The sequence below is a fragment of the Dipodomys spectabilis genome, unplaced genomic scaffold (genome assembly GCF_019054845.1).
Source record: "Dipodomys spectabilis isolate Male_0828 unplaced genomic scaffold, ASM1905484v1 ptg000263l, whole genome shotgun sequence".
NCBI classification, from domain to species: domain Eukaryota; kingdom Metazoa; phylum Chordata; class Mammalia; order Rodentia; family Heteromyidae; genus Dipodomys; species Dipodomys spectabilis.
Genome location: NW_024870940.1, coordinates 1,784,488 through 1,804,047, shown reverse-complemented (window position 1 = coordinate 1,804,047; position 19,560 = coordinate 1,784,488). Strand labels below are relative to the sequence as shown.

Sequence of the window (19,560 nt, the reverse complement as noted above, 5' to 3'; positions counted from 1 at the left end):
AGTCCAAAGCGAAGGGGCTGGCAGACTGCGGTGAGACCACGCGACCACCGCTCCTCCAGCAGCAGGGCTGCCGGCGCTCCTCCAGCAGCAGGGACGCCGCAGCTCCTCCACCAGCAGGGCCGCCGGCGGCCCGCCATGCCCCCCGCCCCCGCCGGTGCTGGCAGATGGCCTTGTCCCTCAATCACTGACCACGTGCCCGCAGCCAAGCAAGTGGCAGTGACTCAACAAATGCTTAGTGCACAAGTTACTGCAAAAACCTCCCAAGTGTCTAAAGCAGGGCCACCACGCTACCTCCAAAAGCTTAAGGTCTCCCGCTGAGAAAATAATGCAGCCCGAACACCCCAACTTTCTTTCCTAGCCCCCACGGCAGAAGACTAAATCTGTACTCTCACGAAGTGCAGATATACACCCTAGCATGGGAGCCTTCACATTCACAGGACAAGATGGCTTCAAATTAAATTAACTTTAATTAGCATAACAGATTCACCAAGTGCGCCCCCAGGTGGCCACCACCTGAAGTGCAGTGGCCCATCAGCTGGCCCACAGCAGCAGGCTGCGGGGGAAGGCATCCCTTCCTTCCACTGTCATCTTCTCCAGTGCGCCTCAGTTTCCAAAAGTCCAAGCACAGAGTTCACTGAGGAATCAAAGTAGGAGGGAGAAAACCAAAGGGAAGCCAAGGGAATCCAGTTGTGTGTAGACTTGAGCATCAGTGTTCGCCGGTCTGCACATACTCGTCCGTGACCTGGGACAGGGTGCTCAGGTACTGCCAGCTCAAGGCGGCCACCAGCATGACAAACGACAGGTAAATGGGGGAATAGTGGCTTCGCGAGATCAGCTGACAGTTGGGGAGGTTCTGGGTCCGGATTGTGGAGATGATGTGTCTTGTTTGACTAGAACATGGGTCCGAGGAGGGGATTCTTTGATATATCTGTTCAAGAAAACAAAAAGAGTAAGGAGATAAGAGTCTCATGGAGGGCTGGGAAGGTGGCTCAGTGGTAGAGCGCTTGCCTTGCATGCATGAGGCCCTGGGTTTGATTCCTCAGTACCACATAAGAAAAAAGAAAAAAGCCGGAAGTGGCGCTGTGGCTCAAGTGGTAGAGTGCTAGCCTTGAGCTGAAGAGCTGAGGGACAGCGCCCAGGCCCAGAGTTCAGGCCCCACGACCGGACTCAAAAAAAAAAAAAAAAAAAGATTCTCATGGACTTTCCTGCCTGGGCTGGCTTCAAACCCCAATCCTCAGATCTCAGCCTCCTGAGTAGCTAGGATTACAGGTGTAAGCCGCCGCATCTGGCTTCAGGGTGCTTTATAAGCATCTTCTGTGGGTACTGAGCTATCTTCACAGGCAGGTAACTGAATCCCAGGCCTGTCACCATGGAGGAACTGGAGTACCTCTGCCAAAAGCAAGGGACGGCACCCCAGGCTGGTCCACCCAGCAAGCATGGCCCAGTGTGTATGCTGCCCCAGGGTGCCTGGTTCACAGCAGATACCAGGTAAATGCTGGCATAGTTCAGAGTAATGTGGAGAAGGAAAATGATTCTAGAAGGACTGGGCAAAAGCAGCTTCAACAAGTAATACTCGGCATGTGGTCTGAGCCCCAGAAGCAAGGAGGCCCAAGGGTCCTCCTAGAATCCTGGCTGGATGTCCCATTCCTGACCCCCAGACCTGAGTGAGGAACTAAAGCCAGAGTGCATTGCGAGGCCCTGTAGAAAGAAAGAAAAGGGGAGGAGGGAAGGAAGGAGGGTGGGAAGGAAGGAAGGAAGGAAGGAAGGAAGGAAGGAAGGAAGGAAGGAAGGAAGGAAGGAAGGAAGGAAGGAGTTTGATGATTTATAATTAAAAGACCATCACTTAGTGAGAAGAGCTGTAACGAATCCATCTAGATCCTCTGGGTTTTACACACCCAAGCGCCAGTCTGTCCAGCTGAAGAAACTGGTAGCCACAGGGAGAGTGAGACAGGAAGCTTACAGCCTTGCTTGGGATTCCCTCTGGCGGAGAGGGGAATAAAGCCTCTGGCATTTGTCCACACATTACTTCTATCCCCAAATTATTACTTTGGGATGAATGCCCACGACGCAGGGCTGCAGACACAGACGAGGGCCCGAGGCTCAGCAGCCGTCAACCTGCTGGGCAGGACAGGCCGCCTGCACCTCCTCAGGTGAAGGCAGAGGGGCCAAGGAGAGCCTGGCGAAGCCCCGGCCAGGGGATTCTCCATGCACCACAGGCCCAGAGCCTGGGCAGGAGAAACGTGCCCTCCTCTCTCACTACAAACACAGCCTTGTCAGTGAGAACAGCAAGGCAGGTCCAGCCAGCATCTGGACAGAGGCCAGAGCGCCCAGGAGCCTGACATGAGTCTCCACTTACAACCCTATCATGTCCTTATGCTGACATTAAAACCATCATCACAGTTTACTGCCTGGGATCTTCTGATCTCTGAACCAAATCCACGTCAGTGTTATTAGCATTTCCTTCAGAATACCTTGCGTTTTACTAGACTAACTTTTAATCTGGAGCCCTAGATCAGGGAGCCAAAGTATATTTTTAGCTTTCTGGGCTCCCCTGTCAGAGCTGTTCAACTCTGCCCTGAAACTGCAAAAGCAGACGTGAGTGAAAACAAATGGACGTGGCCGAATTCCAATAAACATAAAAACAGGAGGCTGGCCAAGGACAGCTTGCCCTCACACTGCAATCACAGGCAGGATTACTTCCTACTATTAAGGAAAAGCCAGATGAAAACACATGAACTTTAAATGTCCATAAAATTTTTGATTCCCTAAAATCCGTGAGAATAAAACTTTACTTTCTTTTTCTAAGGGAGACCAACTCCAGTCTCTCTAGACCATAATGAGGTGTTAGGGTCATCTAGATTACAAACATGGCCTTCTCCAATAGTCAACCTATGAAAACCATCAAACTCGCTATAAATTCCCCACCAGTAACAGAAACTCACCTCTTCTATGTACTGGTATATTATAGCTTTGACGGCTGGCATATTGGTGGCATCCATCATTAGGGTAACTGCTTGTCCTTTCCGGATCTTCACAACCCCTTTGAACACCTGCTGATTATTGTAACAGGCAGCCAACGTGGCAACGGCCATGACCTACAGACAGCAGGAGGGGGAGAAAAGGAATCAATCCATGCATAGTTTGCCAGGGCCAACAGCAATCCCTGTGCAGACTGTGCAGTCTGAACGCTGAGCAATCAATCTAGAAAAAGACCTACAAAGTACACCAAGACTGTCTTTCCACTCCTTTTCCCAACGACAGTTTGCCATGTTAAAGGATTCTGTGGTGCATGGGACTCAGGAGGCTGAGACCTGGAGGACTGAGGTTTGAAGCAGCCTAGGCAAAGAAGTCCAAGCAACTCCATCTCTAATGAACCAACAAAATGCTGGGCTGGAGGCATGCCTCCAATAACAAAACTCTGACTGCGTGTGAAAAAGCTGAGAAAAAGCTTGAGGCTTTGAGTTTCACAACTAGTATCAGCATGTATACACACACACACACACACACACACTCACACACATCTGTTATTTAGCCACAAAATTTCCCTTTTTTATTTAGAAAAACAAACACAAGTAAATTCAACATTTTCTACACTAGATAACAGGTTAAACTAAAAAATGTATTTCAAAATATGTAGACAGAGCTTCCTATTTTAGTTATCTACGGTGACTATGGCACAGGCAGGAGGGGAGAGCAACTGAGGAGGAGGTGCCTTCCTCTACTCAAAGCTAAACCACTTCTGGGGTAAATGGATTTCTTTTTTTGTTTTTTTGTTTTTGGGTCTGGTCGTGGGGCCTGAACTCTGGGCCTGGGCACTATCCCTCAGCTCTTCAGCTCAAGGCTAGCGCTCTACCATTTGAGCCACAGCACCACTTCCGGCTTTTTTCTTTTTGCTTATGTGGTGCTGAGGAATCGAACCCAGGGCCTCATGCATGCAAGGCAAGCGCTCTACCACTGAGCCACCTTCCCAGCCCCGGTAAATGGATTTCTAAGGTGGGCAGAGATTTCCATTCCACTACAACTGAGAGCTAGTTACTGGAACAAGACCAAACCATGTTTCCAAATCAGTGACACCTATGACATTAATTTAGTCCGGGTCTCTAAAATCATCAGGAAGGGAAATTAGCATATGCACTCCTAGAAACTGAGACACTGGTCTGTGGGATCAGGTTTTTTTATCCCAAGGCTAGGAAAGGACAAGAATAATCTGGTGCTTAACTTTTTTGATAATAGCACCATCCAAGTGAGCATCGGGATCTAGCTAGTTTGGAATAGTTGATAGGGAAGATTAGATCTAGGAGGAAGCTTCTAGAAAAGAACGAACAACCTTGAGTCTGAGGTGAGTGTGCTGGTGTCATGAGTCCCTGTGGCTCCGCAGCGAAAGGAAGTCGGCTAGGGTCATCTCCCTGAACGCGGCAGAGCCCCAGGCTGTGCTCTCCCGGCTCCCCTGTGCCCCTCCGTACCTGTGGAATTGCACAGAAGTTAAACACGCTCTGATTCCGGAGCCGTGACAGGTAGGTGATGACGTCCGGGATGTGGTGCAGCGCATTGGTGATGAGCTCGTTCAGGCACTGCACGGCCACGTCAATGTTCTCCGGCTTGGCAAAATCCCCCAGCTTCTTCACATACCTGCCCCACACCTAGCCAGGCACAAACATCCAAGAGCAAGTCAGCGTGTGCCCAGGAGGTTTAGAAATGGAACCCAGGGCCCTGGGGCCCACGGGCTGGCTCAGTGGTAGAGCAGTGCCTGTGTGTGAGGGGCCCTGTGTTCCATCCCTGCCAACAGGAAGGGTGAGGCCGCGTCACCGAAGGTCTTTCACCAGATCAAGTGGTTTCAGTTCTACACGGCTGCCATCCATGACCACCCACCAGGTCCAGTCCCACCCCGGGAGGAGAGGGGGAGGCAGAGGTTTCAGTGCCCTGGGCGACACTCAATGCAGCATGTGACAAGTACTATCCTGATGAGCTCAGACTGGAGAGAGGCTGCACAGGGGATCTGTCTACTGCTGCGAAAGAACCCAGCAACTGACAAAATCAGCTACAATACTGCAAGGGAAACATTACAACGCCCAAGGGAGCCAGACCTCAAACTCCTTAAGAACTAAGCCCACTATTCCTTTTCTGCTAAGAAACAGCATATTTGGGGAAAATAAGTGATTGTACAGTGCAAAAAATCATCTCCCTGAACCTTAGAATTTGAAAGTGAAGTAACACCTGATTCCAACAGTGCGGTTAGTGGGGTGGTTCCCTCTTGGGTTTTTTCCTTTATTTTTGTCATTTTTTTGTTTAGTTTTTGAAAAAAGACATCACTAGACAGCCTTGAACTCGTGATATTCCAGTCTTATTCTCCTGAGTGATGGGACTACAAGATGCATGCAGCATACACCAGCCAGCTTTACTGCTGTTAGAGGGCTCCCTGAAGCTAGCAAATAATTCACTTTTATTCTTAGTTATTATTCTTAAGCTTCCTAAAAATCTTGCTTTATGTAATTTTACATAATCTTTAAAATAAAGAAGTAGACCTAAAAGGTCTATTCTATTGACTTACTAAAGTTCAAATTTGTTATGTTTTTAATTTGAATTTAAATACACACAGTTGATATTGCTGGATGTGTCTGCAAAATTACTTCATAAACCTCAAACCCATCATCTAACACTGACAATGCCATAGGACAAAATGTTGTTCCAAGCTGACCTCCAACAATATGATGAACTTACTGGAACTCAACCCATAGTTTCATGCATGCAAGGCAAGTACTCTACCTCTGGCCTGACAAGACTGGTGATCATATTTTATTAACTTTTGGGTTATCTCCCATTTTATAACCAAGAGTTCTGTGACCAGCACATATTTCTTTTTATATGCTCCACTGTGTGGAAATAGTAGAATTCAATTAGCTTCCTATGGAGAAAAGACACTTCAATTATGAACATCGCTGTAATGAATAACCTCACACACTCCATTCACCAAATTGCCCTCCTTTAGCTCTGCAACATAGCACATACGCCCAGCAGCAGAGCGGTCTCTGCCCAGTCTTCCTGAATGTGTCACCTAGAAGGGCTTTTGTCCACCTGATGGGAGTATGGCAGGGTAGGCCTTGCTTGAGAAGCACTTTGAACCAAGGTGGGGTAAGCTTACACTAATGAGGCACACCACCACCTGGTGGCCACGGGAGGTACAGAGGGTCCCCACAGCATTGTCCACGCTGAGACCACCTGCATTTTCCTCACTAGAAGGCTGAGCATCTTTCTGTGAACTTCATTCTTTCTCTTGGACTATTTTCCACAACGTGCCTGGTCTTTTTCTGTTTATTCTTGTTTATTTATGTATTTTTGGTTGGTTGTGGGGCTTGAACTCTGGGCCGGGCGCTGTCAGCTCTTTAGCTCAAGGCAAGCGCTCTACCACTTGAGCCATTGCGCTACTTCGGCTTTTTCTGTTTATGGGGTGCTTAGGAATCAAACCCAGGGCCTCATGCATGCAAGGCAAGTGCTCTACCACTAAGCCACCTTCCCAGCCCCTCTGTTTATTTTTTTAACTTGTACAAGTTCTTTACATATTAGGAATATGAGCCCTTTATCTGTAATATAAGTGGCAATTTTTTTTTCTCACTCTGTCTTAAAAGCACTTGATTTTAGAAAACTATTTCATGGAAGCAAAAAAATTGTAACTGCAGGAGTGAGCTCAGCTAATAGCCACAACATTTTCTAACTGTCCTCCAATGGCAAAGCCCTTCCTTTCCCTATTAAGTCAAAGACCAGCCCTGTCTCTTAGAACTGGCACCTAGTCTTGGGTTATCTAGTATCCCTTGCCTTTTCTTCGAGGTGCTAGGTCTTCAGGAGCTACCTCTCTCCTGCTTCCTGCCACAGTGCCACAGGATTCTTCATGGAGGAATCCACCCAATGAGCACTGGGAAAATCTAACCCCCGTGGGCCAATCAAGACACAGCCCTCTGGCTACCGGAGGAGGATGCCTGGGAGAAAACATTTTGGTTAAGCTACTGTGCGTGGGTTCTATCTGCTATTTGCAGGAAATCTATGCAGAGAAAGCAAGTAACTATTCACAGTCTAATCTCTGGACCCAACGAGTCCCCAAAAGAAATCCATAAAAGAAACCCATCCTCCTCCTGCTCAGTCTCCACCCTCGCCTTGCATACCTTGACTTGGTTTCTGTCACTTGCGACCACAAGGTATGATAATATTTTCATAGAATGTATTTGTTTTCTTTAACTGGGGTGACTTTGTCCAAAAAGAAATGTATTCTTTACCTGACTTATGTCACTGTAACCCCTCTGTACATCAACCTTTATAATGATGATTCAAAAATTTTAAAGGAAGGGGCTGGGAAGGTGGCTCAGTGGTAGAGCGCTTGCCTTGCATGCATGAGGCCCTGAGTTCGATTCCTCAGCACCACATAAGCAAAATGAAAAAAGCCGGAAGTGGCGCTGTGGCTCAAGTGGTAGAGCGCTAGCCTTGAACTGAAGAGCTGAGGGACAGTGCCCAGGCCCAGAGTTCAGAGGCCCCACGACCAGACCCAAAAAAAAAAAAAATTTAAAGGAAGTATTGTTCTGTATGGAATCTCCCACCATATAGCTAATATAAACTAATAAAAGATCAAAATAAATAAAACTAGATAAATAATTTGCTGTTCCCTAAGTACCCTAATTGTGTTACCTCTTGAGGCCAAAACTCTCTTCCTTCCTGTTGGTCTTCCAGGTAATCACGGATGATGTTTGTCTTCTGCAGGAAGAGGCCCATTGAGTTAGCACACTCCGAATCTTCACCAACTAAGGGGTCTTCAAACTTGGAGGCGGAGAACAGCTGGGAAAGGCCAATTCCCACCAGCCCGGCAACATAGTGACAGTACTGCAAGAATTATTTTTAAAGTACTTTAACAATGACTTTTTCACTAAAATAGAAGTGCTACATATTATTAGCTACCAAAAAAAAAAAAAAACATAGCTAAGTGCCGGTGCCTCAAGACTATCATCCTAGCTACATAGAAGGCTTAAGAGCTCAGGATGTGGTTCAAAGCCTGCCCAGGCAAGAACCTCCATGAGACTCTTATCTTCTTATCTCCAATTAACCATCAAAAAACTAGAAGTGGTGCTGTGGCTCAAAGTGGTAGTGTGCCAGCCTTGAGCAAAAGAGCTTAGAGACAATGCCCATGCCCTGAGTTCAAGCCCTATTATGGGCATGCACACACACACACACACACACACTCACCACACACAAAGGATCAGAAATGATATAAATAATAAAGATGTACACATATGCAAATATTCCAGAAAGGAAAGAAATTTTATTTGGAAACTCCTGGTATTTATATATTACAGGAAACAATCTAGCCATTTGCTGAAAATTTCACAGCAAGACAGAAACAATTTTTGAAGTTCTGTGTCCCTACATTTAAAACAAGCTAAACTTACTTTGGCTTTGTTTCATGGTAAGATCTCAGGACATAGATAATTTCACTGATAGAGCATTCAACTTTAAGCATCTATTAAGAGCGCATGAAGAGACATCCAACCCGCTCAGATGAGCAGCACAACAAGCAGGGCTAGCGCTGACGCATGCTGTGCTGCTCAGAGCCTCCCGGAAGCGCTATAGGGGCCACTGACCTTATCCCATTCCTGTTTGGAGGTCACATCCTTATTCAAAAACTCTGCCATACCAAAGCCCATTTTCCGGCAAGCGTCAGCAATCACTGTTTGGTACTTCTCAGCCAGATTCCTAAATTCCAGGGAGATCTGAAATGTAAGCCATAAAAACAGGAAATGCAAAATAATGTACTTATATGATACTGAAAAGACACTTATGCAATCTCAGAGGGCAGATAAGCCAGCCCCACTCATCATGAAGCTACAGTGTCTCCCTCAGTCGAAAGCTGCACCTTTAAATCCCAGTTCAGTATCAGAGCTGATATGCCAGATTTCTTTCTTTATAAGCCCAAGCTCTGATATAGAAAAGTAGCATTCACTGGTTTTGAAACATGTTGTTCCTGCAAAGCTATCTTGTTTAAGTTCATGTAAGTGTCTATATGTTATCAAGATACAATATAAAAACAGCATGAGCAGGGCGCTGGTGGCTCATGCCTGTAATCCTAGCTATTCAGGAGGCTGAGATCTGAGGACTGGGGTTCAAAGCCAGCCCAGACTTTGAACTAATAAAACCACCAGAAAACTGGAAGTGGCGCTGTAGCTCAAGTGGTAGAGCACTTGCCTTAAGCTGAAGAGCTCAGAGACAGTGCCCAGGCCCAAAGTTCAAGCCCCATGACTGACAAAAAACAAAACAAAACAAAAAACAGCATGAATCTCATGATTTGTTTATGATGCATTTTTAAGAGGGATCTTGCTATGTTGCTGCACGGTAGCCTCAAACTCACGGTCCTCCTACCCCTGCCAGCTGAGCATCTGAGATTGCAGGCAATGCCACAGCACCTGGCTCCTCCAGGAAGCTTTTGAAAGGAAGTGCTATGAGACTGCCACATGGATGTGTGTGTGTATGCGTGTGTGCCTGAGTGTGTCAGGACACACCTGAGGCCTGGGGGTGTGCCAGTTGCAGAGCACCCCAGCAATTCAAAAGCCTAAAATAATGTGGGCTGAACAACACACGTGAAGCCCCCATAAAAAACCGTGAAATTAATCTGGACTTTGCAGAACAGCTGCGCCTAGTCAAAGCCAAAATCTGATTGGCCTTAACCAACTGGAGCTCTGCAAGCGTACCCCGTTGGGGACGGGCGTTCCTTGCACCACTCCTCCGCGGGACAAGTTCTATTTATAAGAGAACAGACCAATAAGGGCAGGAGGAGGCGCTTAGATTCTGAAAACAAACAAACACTTCCACTTCTGAGTTTGACCTATTCCTCTTTGGAACTTATTACATAAGTATGTAATTCAAGAAATGGAAAGAGGGCTGGGAAGGTGGCTCAGTGGTAAAGCGCTTGCCTTGCATGCATGATGCCCTGGGTTCGATTTCTCAGCACCACATAAGCAAAAAATGAAAAAAGCCAGAAGTGGTGCTGTGGCTCAAGTGGTAGAGCACTAGCCCAGAATTCAGGCCCCACAACCGGAGCCCCCCCACCAAAAAAAAAAAAAAAGAAATGGAAAGAAAATCAGCAGGAAAAAGTGACAAGGCAGAGCTCCGGGCTGCCCCAGCTTCCCCCTCGCCCCCCACCCGGCCGCAAGCTCTGCCCTCGTGACTCCAGGCTTCTTCCACTTTGCAGAGACCCTGCAGTAGACTCCCAGGTCCCAGGATCACTTCTGGCCAAAGACTTCCAGGTGCCCAGGGCTCAGAAGGGGAGGAGCTTAGGCAAACCTATTTGCAAGGCCCCAGGGACCCTTGAGCCTTTGAGGGTGAAAAAGTCAGGGCCTCTGACGTGGGCCAGAGTAACACCCTGGGGGGGGGTGGAGGGGGGGCAGGCTCAACCAGCCATGGCCTGTACCCTTAACCCTAGCAACTGGTCAGCCATTTAAACTGTGTGTCCAGGCTCAAGGAGATGCTGGGTTAGACCTGCCAGCCATTTAAACTGTGTGTCCAGGCTCAAGGAGATGCTGGGTTGACTGCCAGCACACATATGACTTCATGACTTCATCCAAGCCCCATTTTCCTCAATGCAGACTGAGAGGCCTTCTGGCTCGTTCGTTTGTGCTGGTACTGAGGCTTGAACTCAGGGCCTCTTGCTCAGCTTTTCCCTTTAAGGCTAATGCTCCACCACTTGAGGCACAACCTTATTGCCTGCTTTTTGCTGATTAACTGAGCTTAGGGTCTCATGAACTTTTCTGCCCAGGCTGGCTCTCAACTGCCACCCTCAGATCTCAACCTCATAAGCAGCTAGGATTTATAGGCATGAGCCATTGGCACCTGGAAGACCTTCGGCTGTGTTCAAGGAAACCGAAACTTCACAGGTCTTCTCATCCATGAGGATAGAAGGAGTTAACATCTGGCTGCATTCACATCTGGCTGCATTCTGTTCCCTTCTGCCCTATGCCAGGAACAATTTTCTGCTTTCTAACCCTCCTACTCCAAACAGGGAAAATTTAATTTCGTGTTCAAATCTGAAGCTTTCTGGCTAGTAATGGCCATACCTTCTAGTGATGGCCAGGCACAGGAAACCCATTCTCTGGTGACCACGCACCCTGAGACACTAACCTACCAGAGCCCACCTCAGCCCCAGCTCCACTGCCTCACTCCGTTCTCCACAAACTCCTTTGATTCATGGCGAACTGTATTACCCAATATTGGCTTTGGCTTTGGGAAGTGTTCTCAGCTACATGAAATATTTCTGCCCCGAGTCATTCTCAAACCTTCTTTCATAATGGGTGGGTCTCCTGTCTACCCAAATCCTCCTCACTAAGATTGACAGATTAGATTTGTCTCAGTAGCAAAAGCCACATAAGGATGGTTCTTCTCCAAGGGTCAGACTATTGTCTATAGAAAGAAGGGTTTCACACCAGCCAGGAGTGAGAAGAGCAGAGCCAGGATATAAAGCCCCAAGTTCAAGCCCTGGCACTGACATGAGAACCTGTAACACTGCTAAACCAAATTTGTATTTCTAAGCCAGGGAAGCATCATGGGCACATGCACAATGTAAACTTAGGGCTCTCGAGCCACTTTACTCCCATAAAATGGGCAGAAATACTTGCAGAAGGGGCTGGGAAGATAGCTCAGTGGTAGAGGGCTTGCCTTGCATGCCTGAGGCCCTGGGTTCAATTCCTCAGCACCACATAAGCAAAATGAAAAAAAGCTGGAAGTGGTGCTGTGGCTCAAGTGGTAGAGCACTAGCCTTGAGCTGAAGAGCCCAGAGTTCAGGCCCTACAACCAGACTCAAAAAAAAAAAAAAAGAAATACTTGCAGAATACATGTCATATACTATTCTAAGTAACTTATATGCAATTATTCAGTCCTTACGATTCTGACTTCAAAGCCACAAGTGGCAGATCGTCTGCCCTCACACTTCCCCACAGGTGTGACCTGGCTGAGCTACCAGACTCAGGGCACTCAGACACATTACCTACCAACAGATACGCTGGGATTCCAGCTCAGACAGTCTGCAGAGGATCTCAGCTGCAGGAGTTCCCAGCACACCATGCACCCCAGACTTGTTCATCTTTAGGTTCACTCACAAAACCCTACCAATCATCAACACACGTGCACAGAAGGGCTATGGTTCTGTACCGTGGGGAAGTCCTCGAGCACTTGTCGGTCCTTTTCTTTGCTCTCCATGAAGCGCCATTCTGGCTGGTAAAGGAAGGTGTGAAAGCTCTGCAGCAGAGGAACCTTCTTTTCCACGCTGATAGTCATGTCATCCTCCAGAGTGTCCAGAGCTCGGAGCACCAGGTAAAATATGCACACCGCATGGCTGCAAGAACGGGACAAGTGACCACACTGCAACACGCACCTGACATCCAAATCGGGCCTGGAGGCCCAGCGCTTGGGAGACTGAGTCAGGAAACCTTGAATTCAAAGCCATCCTGGGCTACAAAGCAAGACCTTGTCTCCAAATCACCAGCAAAAATGCTGGATGTGGAACTGTGGCTCAGGGCACCAACCTTGAATGAAAAGCAAAGGAACAGCACCCAGGCCTTGAGTTCAAGCCCAGAACAAAACAGACACACAGACAGACGAGCGTGCACGCGCGCGCGCGCACACACACACACACACACACACAAAACTGTAAAAAGATATTCAAACCCTCACAGACTTAATGAAACTTATTTTGGTTTTCCCATCTTAAACTAGAGTAAATAGACTTCAGTAGCTTGATAATAAAAATAAAAAAGTAAACTCCAGGGGGCTGTCACTACAGCTCCCAGAGCGAGTTTCGCAGGTGCTGTGCCAAGGGGGAGCGGTAGGCCAAATGTGTGGATGCGTTAGTATTTTGGAGACAGCGGCGTGAAAGGTCCGGTGACTTCTCAGCACGGGTGCCCTCTGAGGCAGCAAGTGGCCAACTTGCCCTGAACGTGCTGCAAGGGGAAAGCAGCGTGTGGCAAGCACAGGAAAGTGCCTGCGCTGGCTGGGGGCCAGGGTCAGGCGCCAGGCCAGCCGTGGGGGTGGAGAGGGCCAGGCCAGGGGTGCCTGGAAGGGCGATCTCAAGTAAACACGGGGCGCCCCCTCCCCCGCGCCCGCTGGCTCACCGCAGCTCGCCGTCCAGCGCCTGGATGACCGCGGCGAAGCTGCGGCTGGTCTGGTTCAGGTACTTGTAGCAAGTCTTCAGGCTGCTGCTGAGCGAGTCCTGTGGGCAGAGCAGACCGGGGGCGCTGGGCGGCGCGGCGGGGGGCTGCGCGCAGGCGCAGGGCAGGGCCGGGGCCCCAAGGCCGGGCCGCGGGCTCCGCGGGCGGGGCGCATCCTTGGGGGGCCAGGCGCGGCCGCGCCGGGGGGCGCCGGGGCTCAGCACCCACGTGCGCTTCAGCAGGGCCACGGCCTTGGTGCCGCAGGAGGCGGCGGCCATGGGAGCGCTGGGCCGGGAGGGCTGGGCTGCAGGCGCCCGGCCCTGCCCCCTGCGCCCCGCCCCGCCCTGCGCTGCGGCCCCGCCCCGGCCTACAAGGGCTCACCTCCTCCTTGCCCCGGACCCCCAAGGAGGCTGGAGGGGGAGGGGGCAAGGGCCGAGGGCCGCCCCCGTCCCGTCCCTTCCGCTCCCCCCTTTCCTTCCAACCCCCCCCCCACCCCCCGCAGCCGACCGGAGGCCACGCCAGCCCCAACACACACCGGCTGACCGGCCCCAACACACACCGGCTGACCGGCCCCAACACACACCGGCTGACCGGCCCCAACACACACCGGCTGACCGGCCCCAACACACACCGGCTGACCCCAACACACACCGGCTGACCCCAACACACACCGGGCTGGCCCCAACACACACCGGCCGACCCCAACACACACCGGCTGACCCCAACACACACCGGCTGACCCCAACACACACCGGCCGACCCCAACACACACCGGCCGACCCCAACACACACCGGCTGACCGGCCCCAACACACACCGGCTGACCCCAACACACACCGGCCGACCCCAACACACACCGGCTGACCGGCCCCAACACACACCGGCTGACCCCAACACACACCGGCTGGCCGGCCGCTCCGCCGCGGTTCCCGCCCACCCGGGCGCGAAGTGGGGACCCCACTAGTCTTGTACCCCGCGGACCCCGGCTCCACCCTGAAGTCTCCAAGGCTTTCCTCGACAGAAGGGGCCTTCCCACCGCCCGGAGCTCCTGCAGCTCCTGCGTGTCCCCCACTCCGCCCCTCACCTGTGCGCCGGGGACCCCGGGAGCCCGCCCCCCGCCCCCCTCACCTGTGCGCCGGGGACCCCGGGAGCCCGCCCCCCGCCCCCCTCACCTGTGCGCCGGGGACCCCGGGAGCCTGCCCCCCGCCCCCCTCACCTGATCGCGGGACCCGCCCCTCCCACCCCCCCCTCATCTGTGTGCCGGGGACCCAGGGAGGCCGCCCCCCCCACCCCCGTCTTCTGTGCCAGGGGACCAGGGAGGCTGGGACAGTGCCCAGGCCCAGAGTGTAAGCCTTACAACCGACTAAAAAAAATAGGGCATAATCTCATTGGATTTGAACATCAACAATCTCAGGAACTAGTTTAACAGACCCACACACTGCCTCTCCCTGCCTCTCCCCCATGCCTGTGAAGGGTGTAAGTTATACCCTAACACTCTAACCTGTAGTTAACCTTACTCTTCCCCCACCATTTTTTTCCTGTCTCTGTTTCAGTGAACCACCTGCACAGTCCCCTCAAGTGATCAGGAATAGTAATGTTGGCTTAGTGGAGTGGCTTAAGTGGTAGAGCAGCTGCTACACAAACATGATCAAAAAGAAAAAGCAGCAGCAGCCAGGCGCTGGTGGCTCACACCTATAATCCTAGCTTCTCAGGAGGCTGAGACCTGAAGATCATGGCTCAAGGCCAGCCCAGAGCAGGAAAGTCTGTGAGACTCTAACCTCCAATTAACCACCCAAAAACTGGAAGTGGAGCTGTAGTTCCAAGTGGTAGAGTGCTAGCTGCGATCAAGAAAAGCTCATGGACAGTGCCCAGCCCTCAGTTCAAGCCACAGGAGTAATGAAAGAAAAAAAAGGCAGAATACTGTGGGGAAATGTGACTGCTTCATGGAAAACACTACTCTACACATTTCCACGACTTGATTCCCCTGAGTTGTGTGATGGGGGGGGGGGGGGGGGGGGGGTAGGGCAGGTTGAGTCCCTGAGGTTCTCCGTGCCCATCCCTGGGGCCTCCAGATGTTTATTTCTATTGCTGACTGAGGGAGAAAGACAACAGGTACATTCCCCAGAACCCCAGGTAGGAAATCACAGGACCTGGGCATTTGGAGAAGGGAGAGTGGTACAATGCAGGGCTAAGGTGCGAGCTTGGGGCTCTAGTCCAGCGAGGAAAGGCAGTCCCCTTGGGAAAACAGCCACCCACTCACCCACCCACCCCTGCAGCCTCGTTCTGAATAAAACAGATTTGCCTAGCAAGAGAAAACACCAAACCCACCAAGTTCAGAACTGGACTTCAACATCCAGACTAGTAACCACCATTCCTGCCAAATATAATACACATGTTACCTTTCATCCCACACTCCAATGTTAAGAGATTACAGCTGGATACTGGTGGCTCACTCCTCTAATCCTAGCTGCTTAGGAGGCCTAGAGCTGAGCGCCAGCCATAACAAACCACTGGGTAGCTGTGGCTGAGGCTGAGTGTATGTTAACTTTTGGTCTTATTTTGGTCTCATTTCCTTCAGAAATGAAGTATCTCCTCCCCCGTCCCCGGCATTTTTAGGTTGTCAATCTTATGGTATGGGAATTAGAGAAATAACAGCATCTATAAGAAAGGAATGTAAAGTCCAAAAGTGGCCAGACCACATGTGAAAACTGACTCTAAGGAAGGGTCAAAGTCAGTATAGGATCTAGAAAGTGTAATATATAATAACTAAAGAACGTAAAACTGTTGGCCTTTTAATCTTTTTTTTTTTTTTTTTTTTGGCCAGGCCTGGGGCTTGAACTCAGGGCCTGGGTGCTGTCCCTGAGCTTCTTTTGCTCAAAACTATCACTCTATACTACTTGAGCCACAGAGCCACTTCTGGCTTTTTCTGTTTTTGTGGTATTGAGGAATCCAACCCAGGGCTTCATGCATGCTAGGCAAGCACTCTAGACCACTAAGCCACATTCCCAGCCCTGGAGGTGTGAGAGATAGAACTAAACATGAAATGCATTTGAGATATATGTATATATTCCTCACATAAAAAAAAAAGCATGCAATTGACACAGTATTTTCAGGGTACCTGCACTGTCCTGTCCTAGGAGGACAAGTATGGAATTTTCCATTTGTCCTACCATGTCAGTACACAAAGCAAAAGGATTCTGATTTTGGAGCATTTCATATTTTGGAGCATTTCAAGTTTCAAATTAGGTATGTCTAACCTGTAGTGACAATTCCCAAGAGGATCCCAAATAAAAATCTTAAGCATTTCAAGTTTAAAAATTATTCAAGCTAGGTACCAGTAGCTCACCCTGTAATCCTTAGCCTCTCAGAGGGTTAGATCTGAGGATCCTGGTTCAAAGCCAGACCAGGCAGGACAGTCAGTGAGACCCTGGCCTCCACTTAACTACCAGATGCTAAGGGGCCCTCGGGCACTAAGCTAAAGCCCCAGGACTGGCACACAACACACAAAAATCAACAACAGTAAAATGATTCAACAAGGCACAGAAGCTATTTAAACCTGCATTTCCCTTAGGCAGCCCTCCAAAGATTAATCCCTACCTGAGCAAGAAGCAACTTTCTCCCAACTGATTAAGTTTCCTTATGACATTTCCTATGTGCTGGCATTCACCCAAGTTTATCTTGTTTAAACTAAATGAAACTTCTGGAGGCAGTTTTGTTCATAAAGTCAGCTTCACATGTATTGATAAACCAGCTATTATTGTATCCAAGATGATCTCGAATCACATCACCAAATTATTTTTACATGCTACTTCCATTAGCCTGAGGTGTACAATCAAATAAGAGACTTGTATATCTGAATAGAGCTTTGGGAGCATTAAGTCAATGCGCAAGTAACACAATCCAAGCCTGAGTTGTAAGCTTGTTGTAAGGTGAAACACAGCTAGTAATAAAAGCCATTGGTGTGGGGCTGTGGCGGCTCAGGTCGCAGAGCACCTGTTTCTACCTGAGTTCAAATCCCAGTAACCAACTCTCACACCTACGTTCTACTCCTTTCAGTTTCAAACTTCTTCAGTCTGCTTATGCACACATTACACACACATAGGTGCTAGAGGAAACACATCAGTGTGATGCCTTCCTACATTTTCTTTTTTGTTGTTGTTTGGCAGGGTCCCACTATGTAATTGGGTCTGGCCTTGAACTTACCTCATAGCCCAGAATGGCTGGGAACTCAAGACCCTCCTGCCTGCATCGATCGTGCAGGTGTTTAAACTACAGGTGTCCACCACCAGACCCAGTCCTGAACAACTTTATAACACCTAATGGTTCTGACAAGATGGTAAACTCTGACTGTCTTGCTTGTCTGTTTACTATCTGCCATCCACAGGGCAGTAGCATGGGAACAGGTGTTCTGGATGTCATCTGAATGGTCACTAGAGGTGGCCTGGGCTGGGGCTAGACCTTAAAGGCTGAGGATTCTAAGTAATGAGATAAAAATAAAGCCATTTCCTTCAGATAGAAAACTCAAGTGTTCGAATTTAAAAAGAAACAAACAATAAAGGGTACCCCCAAACAAAGTACAGTTTTTATCCCATGGGGATAAAAACAAGCATGAAACCCTTCTGCCGGCGCCGGGTCATTCAGTGACTGCACAAGAACCGCTCCTTCGGAAGCCGTTAGGGACAGGCACCGACGCCAGGCAGCTGAGACACCACCAGCAGGTCCTGGTCTTCAGGCTGCGCACCTAATCCACCGGGGGAACACTTCCTCCCTCCGTACCGCCCGCCCGCCGCGGCCTCCCTCAGGTCTTTAGGTCCCAGGGCTCCCGCCGGCGACCCACCTTCCCATCGAATCTGGAGGCCGGGCACCGGCGGGCACCTGCGCGCCGCGAGCGGAAAGCGACGCCGCCTCTCCGCCAGGCCCACGGCTCGGCGGGGCGGGCAGGGGAGGGGGCCCGGCTGGCCCCCAGCCCTCCCCCTCGCCCCCAGCCCTCCCCCTCGCCCCCCCCGCCCTCCATGTCATCTCCCTCCGGCCCCCTGCTCTTCCCCTCCGCCCCCATGTCATCCCCCTCGGCCCCCCAGGCCCTCGCCCCCCACGCCATGTCATCCCCCTTGCCCCCCTGCTCTTCCCCTCCGCCCCCATGTCATCCCCCTCCGCCCCCATGTCCTCCCCCTCGCCCCCCCGCCCTCGCCCCCCACGCCCCTCCCCCACGCCCCCATGTCATCCCCCTCGCCCCCCGTCCTCCCCCTCTGCCCCCATGTCATCCCCCTCGCCCCCCGTCCTCCCCCTCCGCCCCCCCGTCCTCCCCCTCCGCCCCCATGTCATCTCCCTCGTCCCCCCACCCCCCTCCCCGGTCCCATCCAGGCCGCCGGCCGGTCCCCAGGCGCCCGGCGGGGATACAGGGATGCTCCACGCACCTGGTCCATCTTGGGAATCACCTTGCGCCCGCCCCCCATGCGGAAGCGCAGCAGGTTGTAGAACTCCTCGGGATGGCCTAGGCACTTCAGGAACTCCATGCCGGGAGCCGCCGGGCTCAGGGAACCGCTCTGGGAACCTTGGACCGACGCAACCCGCGTTCGGCCGACTGAGGTGGAAGAGTCGCAGCCGGCCAGGCCGCCGCGGAGGCGGGTCCAACGCGGAGGCACCCCGCCCACTTCCCGCCCATCCCAACCGGCAGCGGGCGATCGCGCGGCCACCTTGGGCTTGCGGGGTGGAGTGATGAGCCCTGATTGGCCAGGGCCTCTCGCACCAGGGAGACGACAGCCAATCAGCGGCGAGATGGTCCTGGCGTGACAGGCACAACCTAGAAGCCCATTGGAGAACTAGAAAGAGGCCGGCGGACGCGATTGGTTCCTCAGCGCAGGCTTTGTTTTCCTCCGCTCGCGGGGGCGCGGCGGGCGCGGCGGCCGCGTCGCGTGAGCTCCGGAGCTCAACGGGGCACTGGTGGCGAGCCCGCGTGTGGTTCTGGTTAGGAGTCCGCTGAGATCCGAGCACATTTAGTGCGGGCCCTGGGGCTTGAACCAGGGCCTGGACACTGTCTCTTCGCTTTTCCACTCCAGGCTAGCGCTTTACCACTTGAGCCACACTACTTCCTGCCTTTTGGGCGGTGAGTCTCCCCCTGGGCTGGCCTCGAACTCCGACCCTCCGAGCTCAGGCTTCCGAGTACCTGGGATTGCGGAGGAGAATCAGCAGAGCCCACCTGAGCAGGCTTTAAACCCCAGGCCCACCACCAAACTGCCGATCGGCCAGGCCGGCTAGGCTGACAGGTGCTTGCGGGCAGGCCCCAGGTTCTACCCCACCCCCGGAGAAAGGAGCGGAAGCTGCCCTACTAGGCGGCCCCTCCTGGTTATCAGTACAGCACACAGGGCTGTTGGCTCCCTGGCGGTTTGGCCTTC

The 19,560-nt window shown here is 51.4% G+C and overlaps 1 protein-coding gene across 2 annotated transcripts; it reads right to left on the bottom strand.

Moving 5' to 3' along the window:
* Positions 1–444: 444 nt before the first annotated feature.
* On the bottom strand, positions 445–18,759 carry Fdft1 (farnesyl-diphosphate farnesyltransferase 1). 2 transcript variants are annotated; one of them, XM_042699869.1, is made up of 8 exons: positions 18,583–18,759; positions 13,134–13,231; positions 12,175–12,358; positions 8,619–8,747; positions 7,672–7,863; positions 4,464–4,640; positions 2,943–3,095; positions 445–928 (listed from the first exon to the last, which is right to left on the bottom strand). In XM_042699869.1, the coding sequence occupies exons 1-8, from the start codon at positions 18,679–18,681 to the stop codon at positions 707–709; spliced, it is 1,254 nt and encodes a 417-aa protein (XP_042555803.1). In that variant the 5' UTR covers positions 18,682–18,759; the 3' UTR covers positions 445–706. The 2 variants fall into 2 exon arrangements, with proteins under 2 accessions (XP_042555803.1, XP_042555802.1); XM_042699868.1 differs by lacking the exon at positions 18,583–18,759 and having other exon boundaries at positions 13,134–13,447.
* Positions 18,760–19,560: the final 801 nt, after the last annotated feature.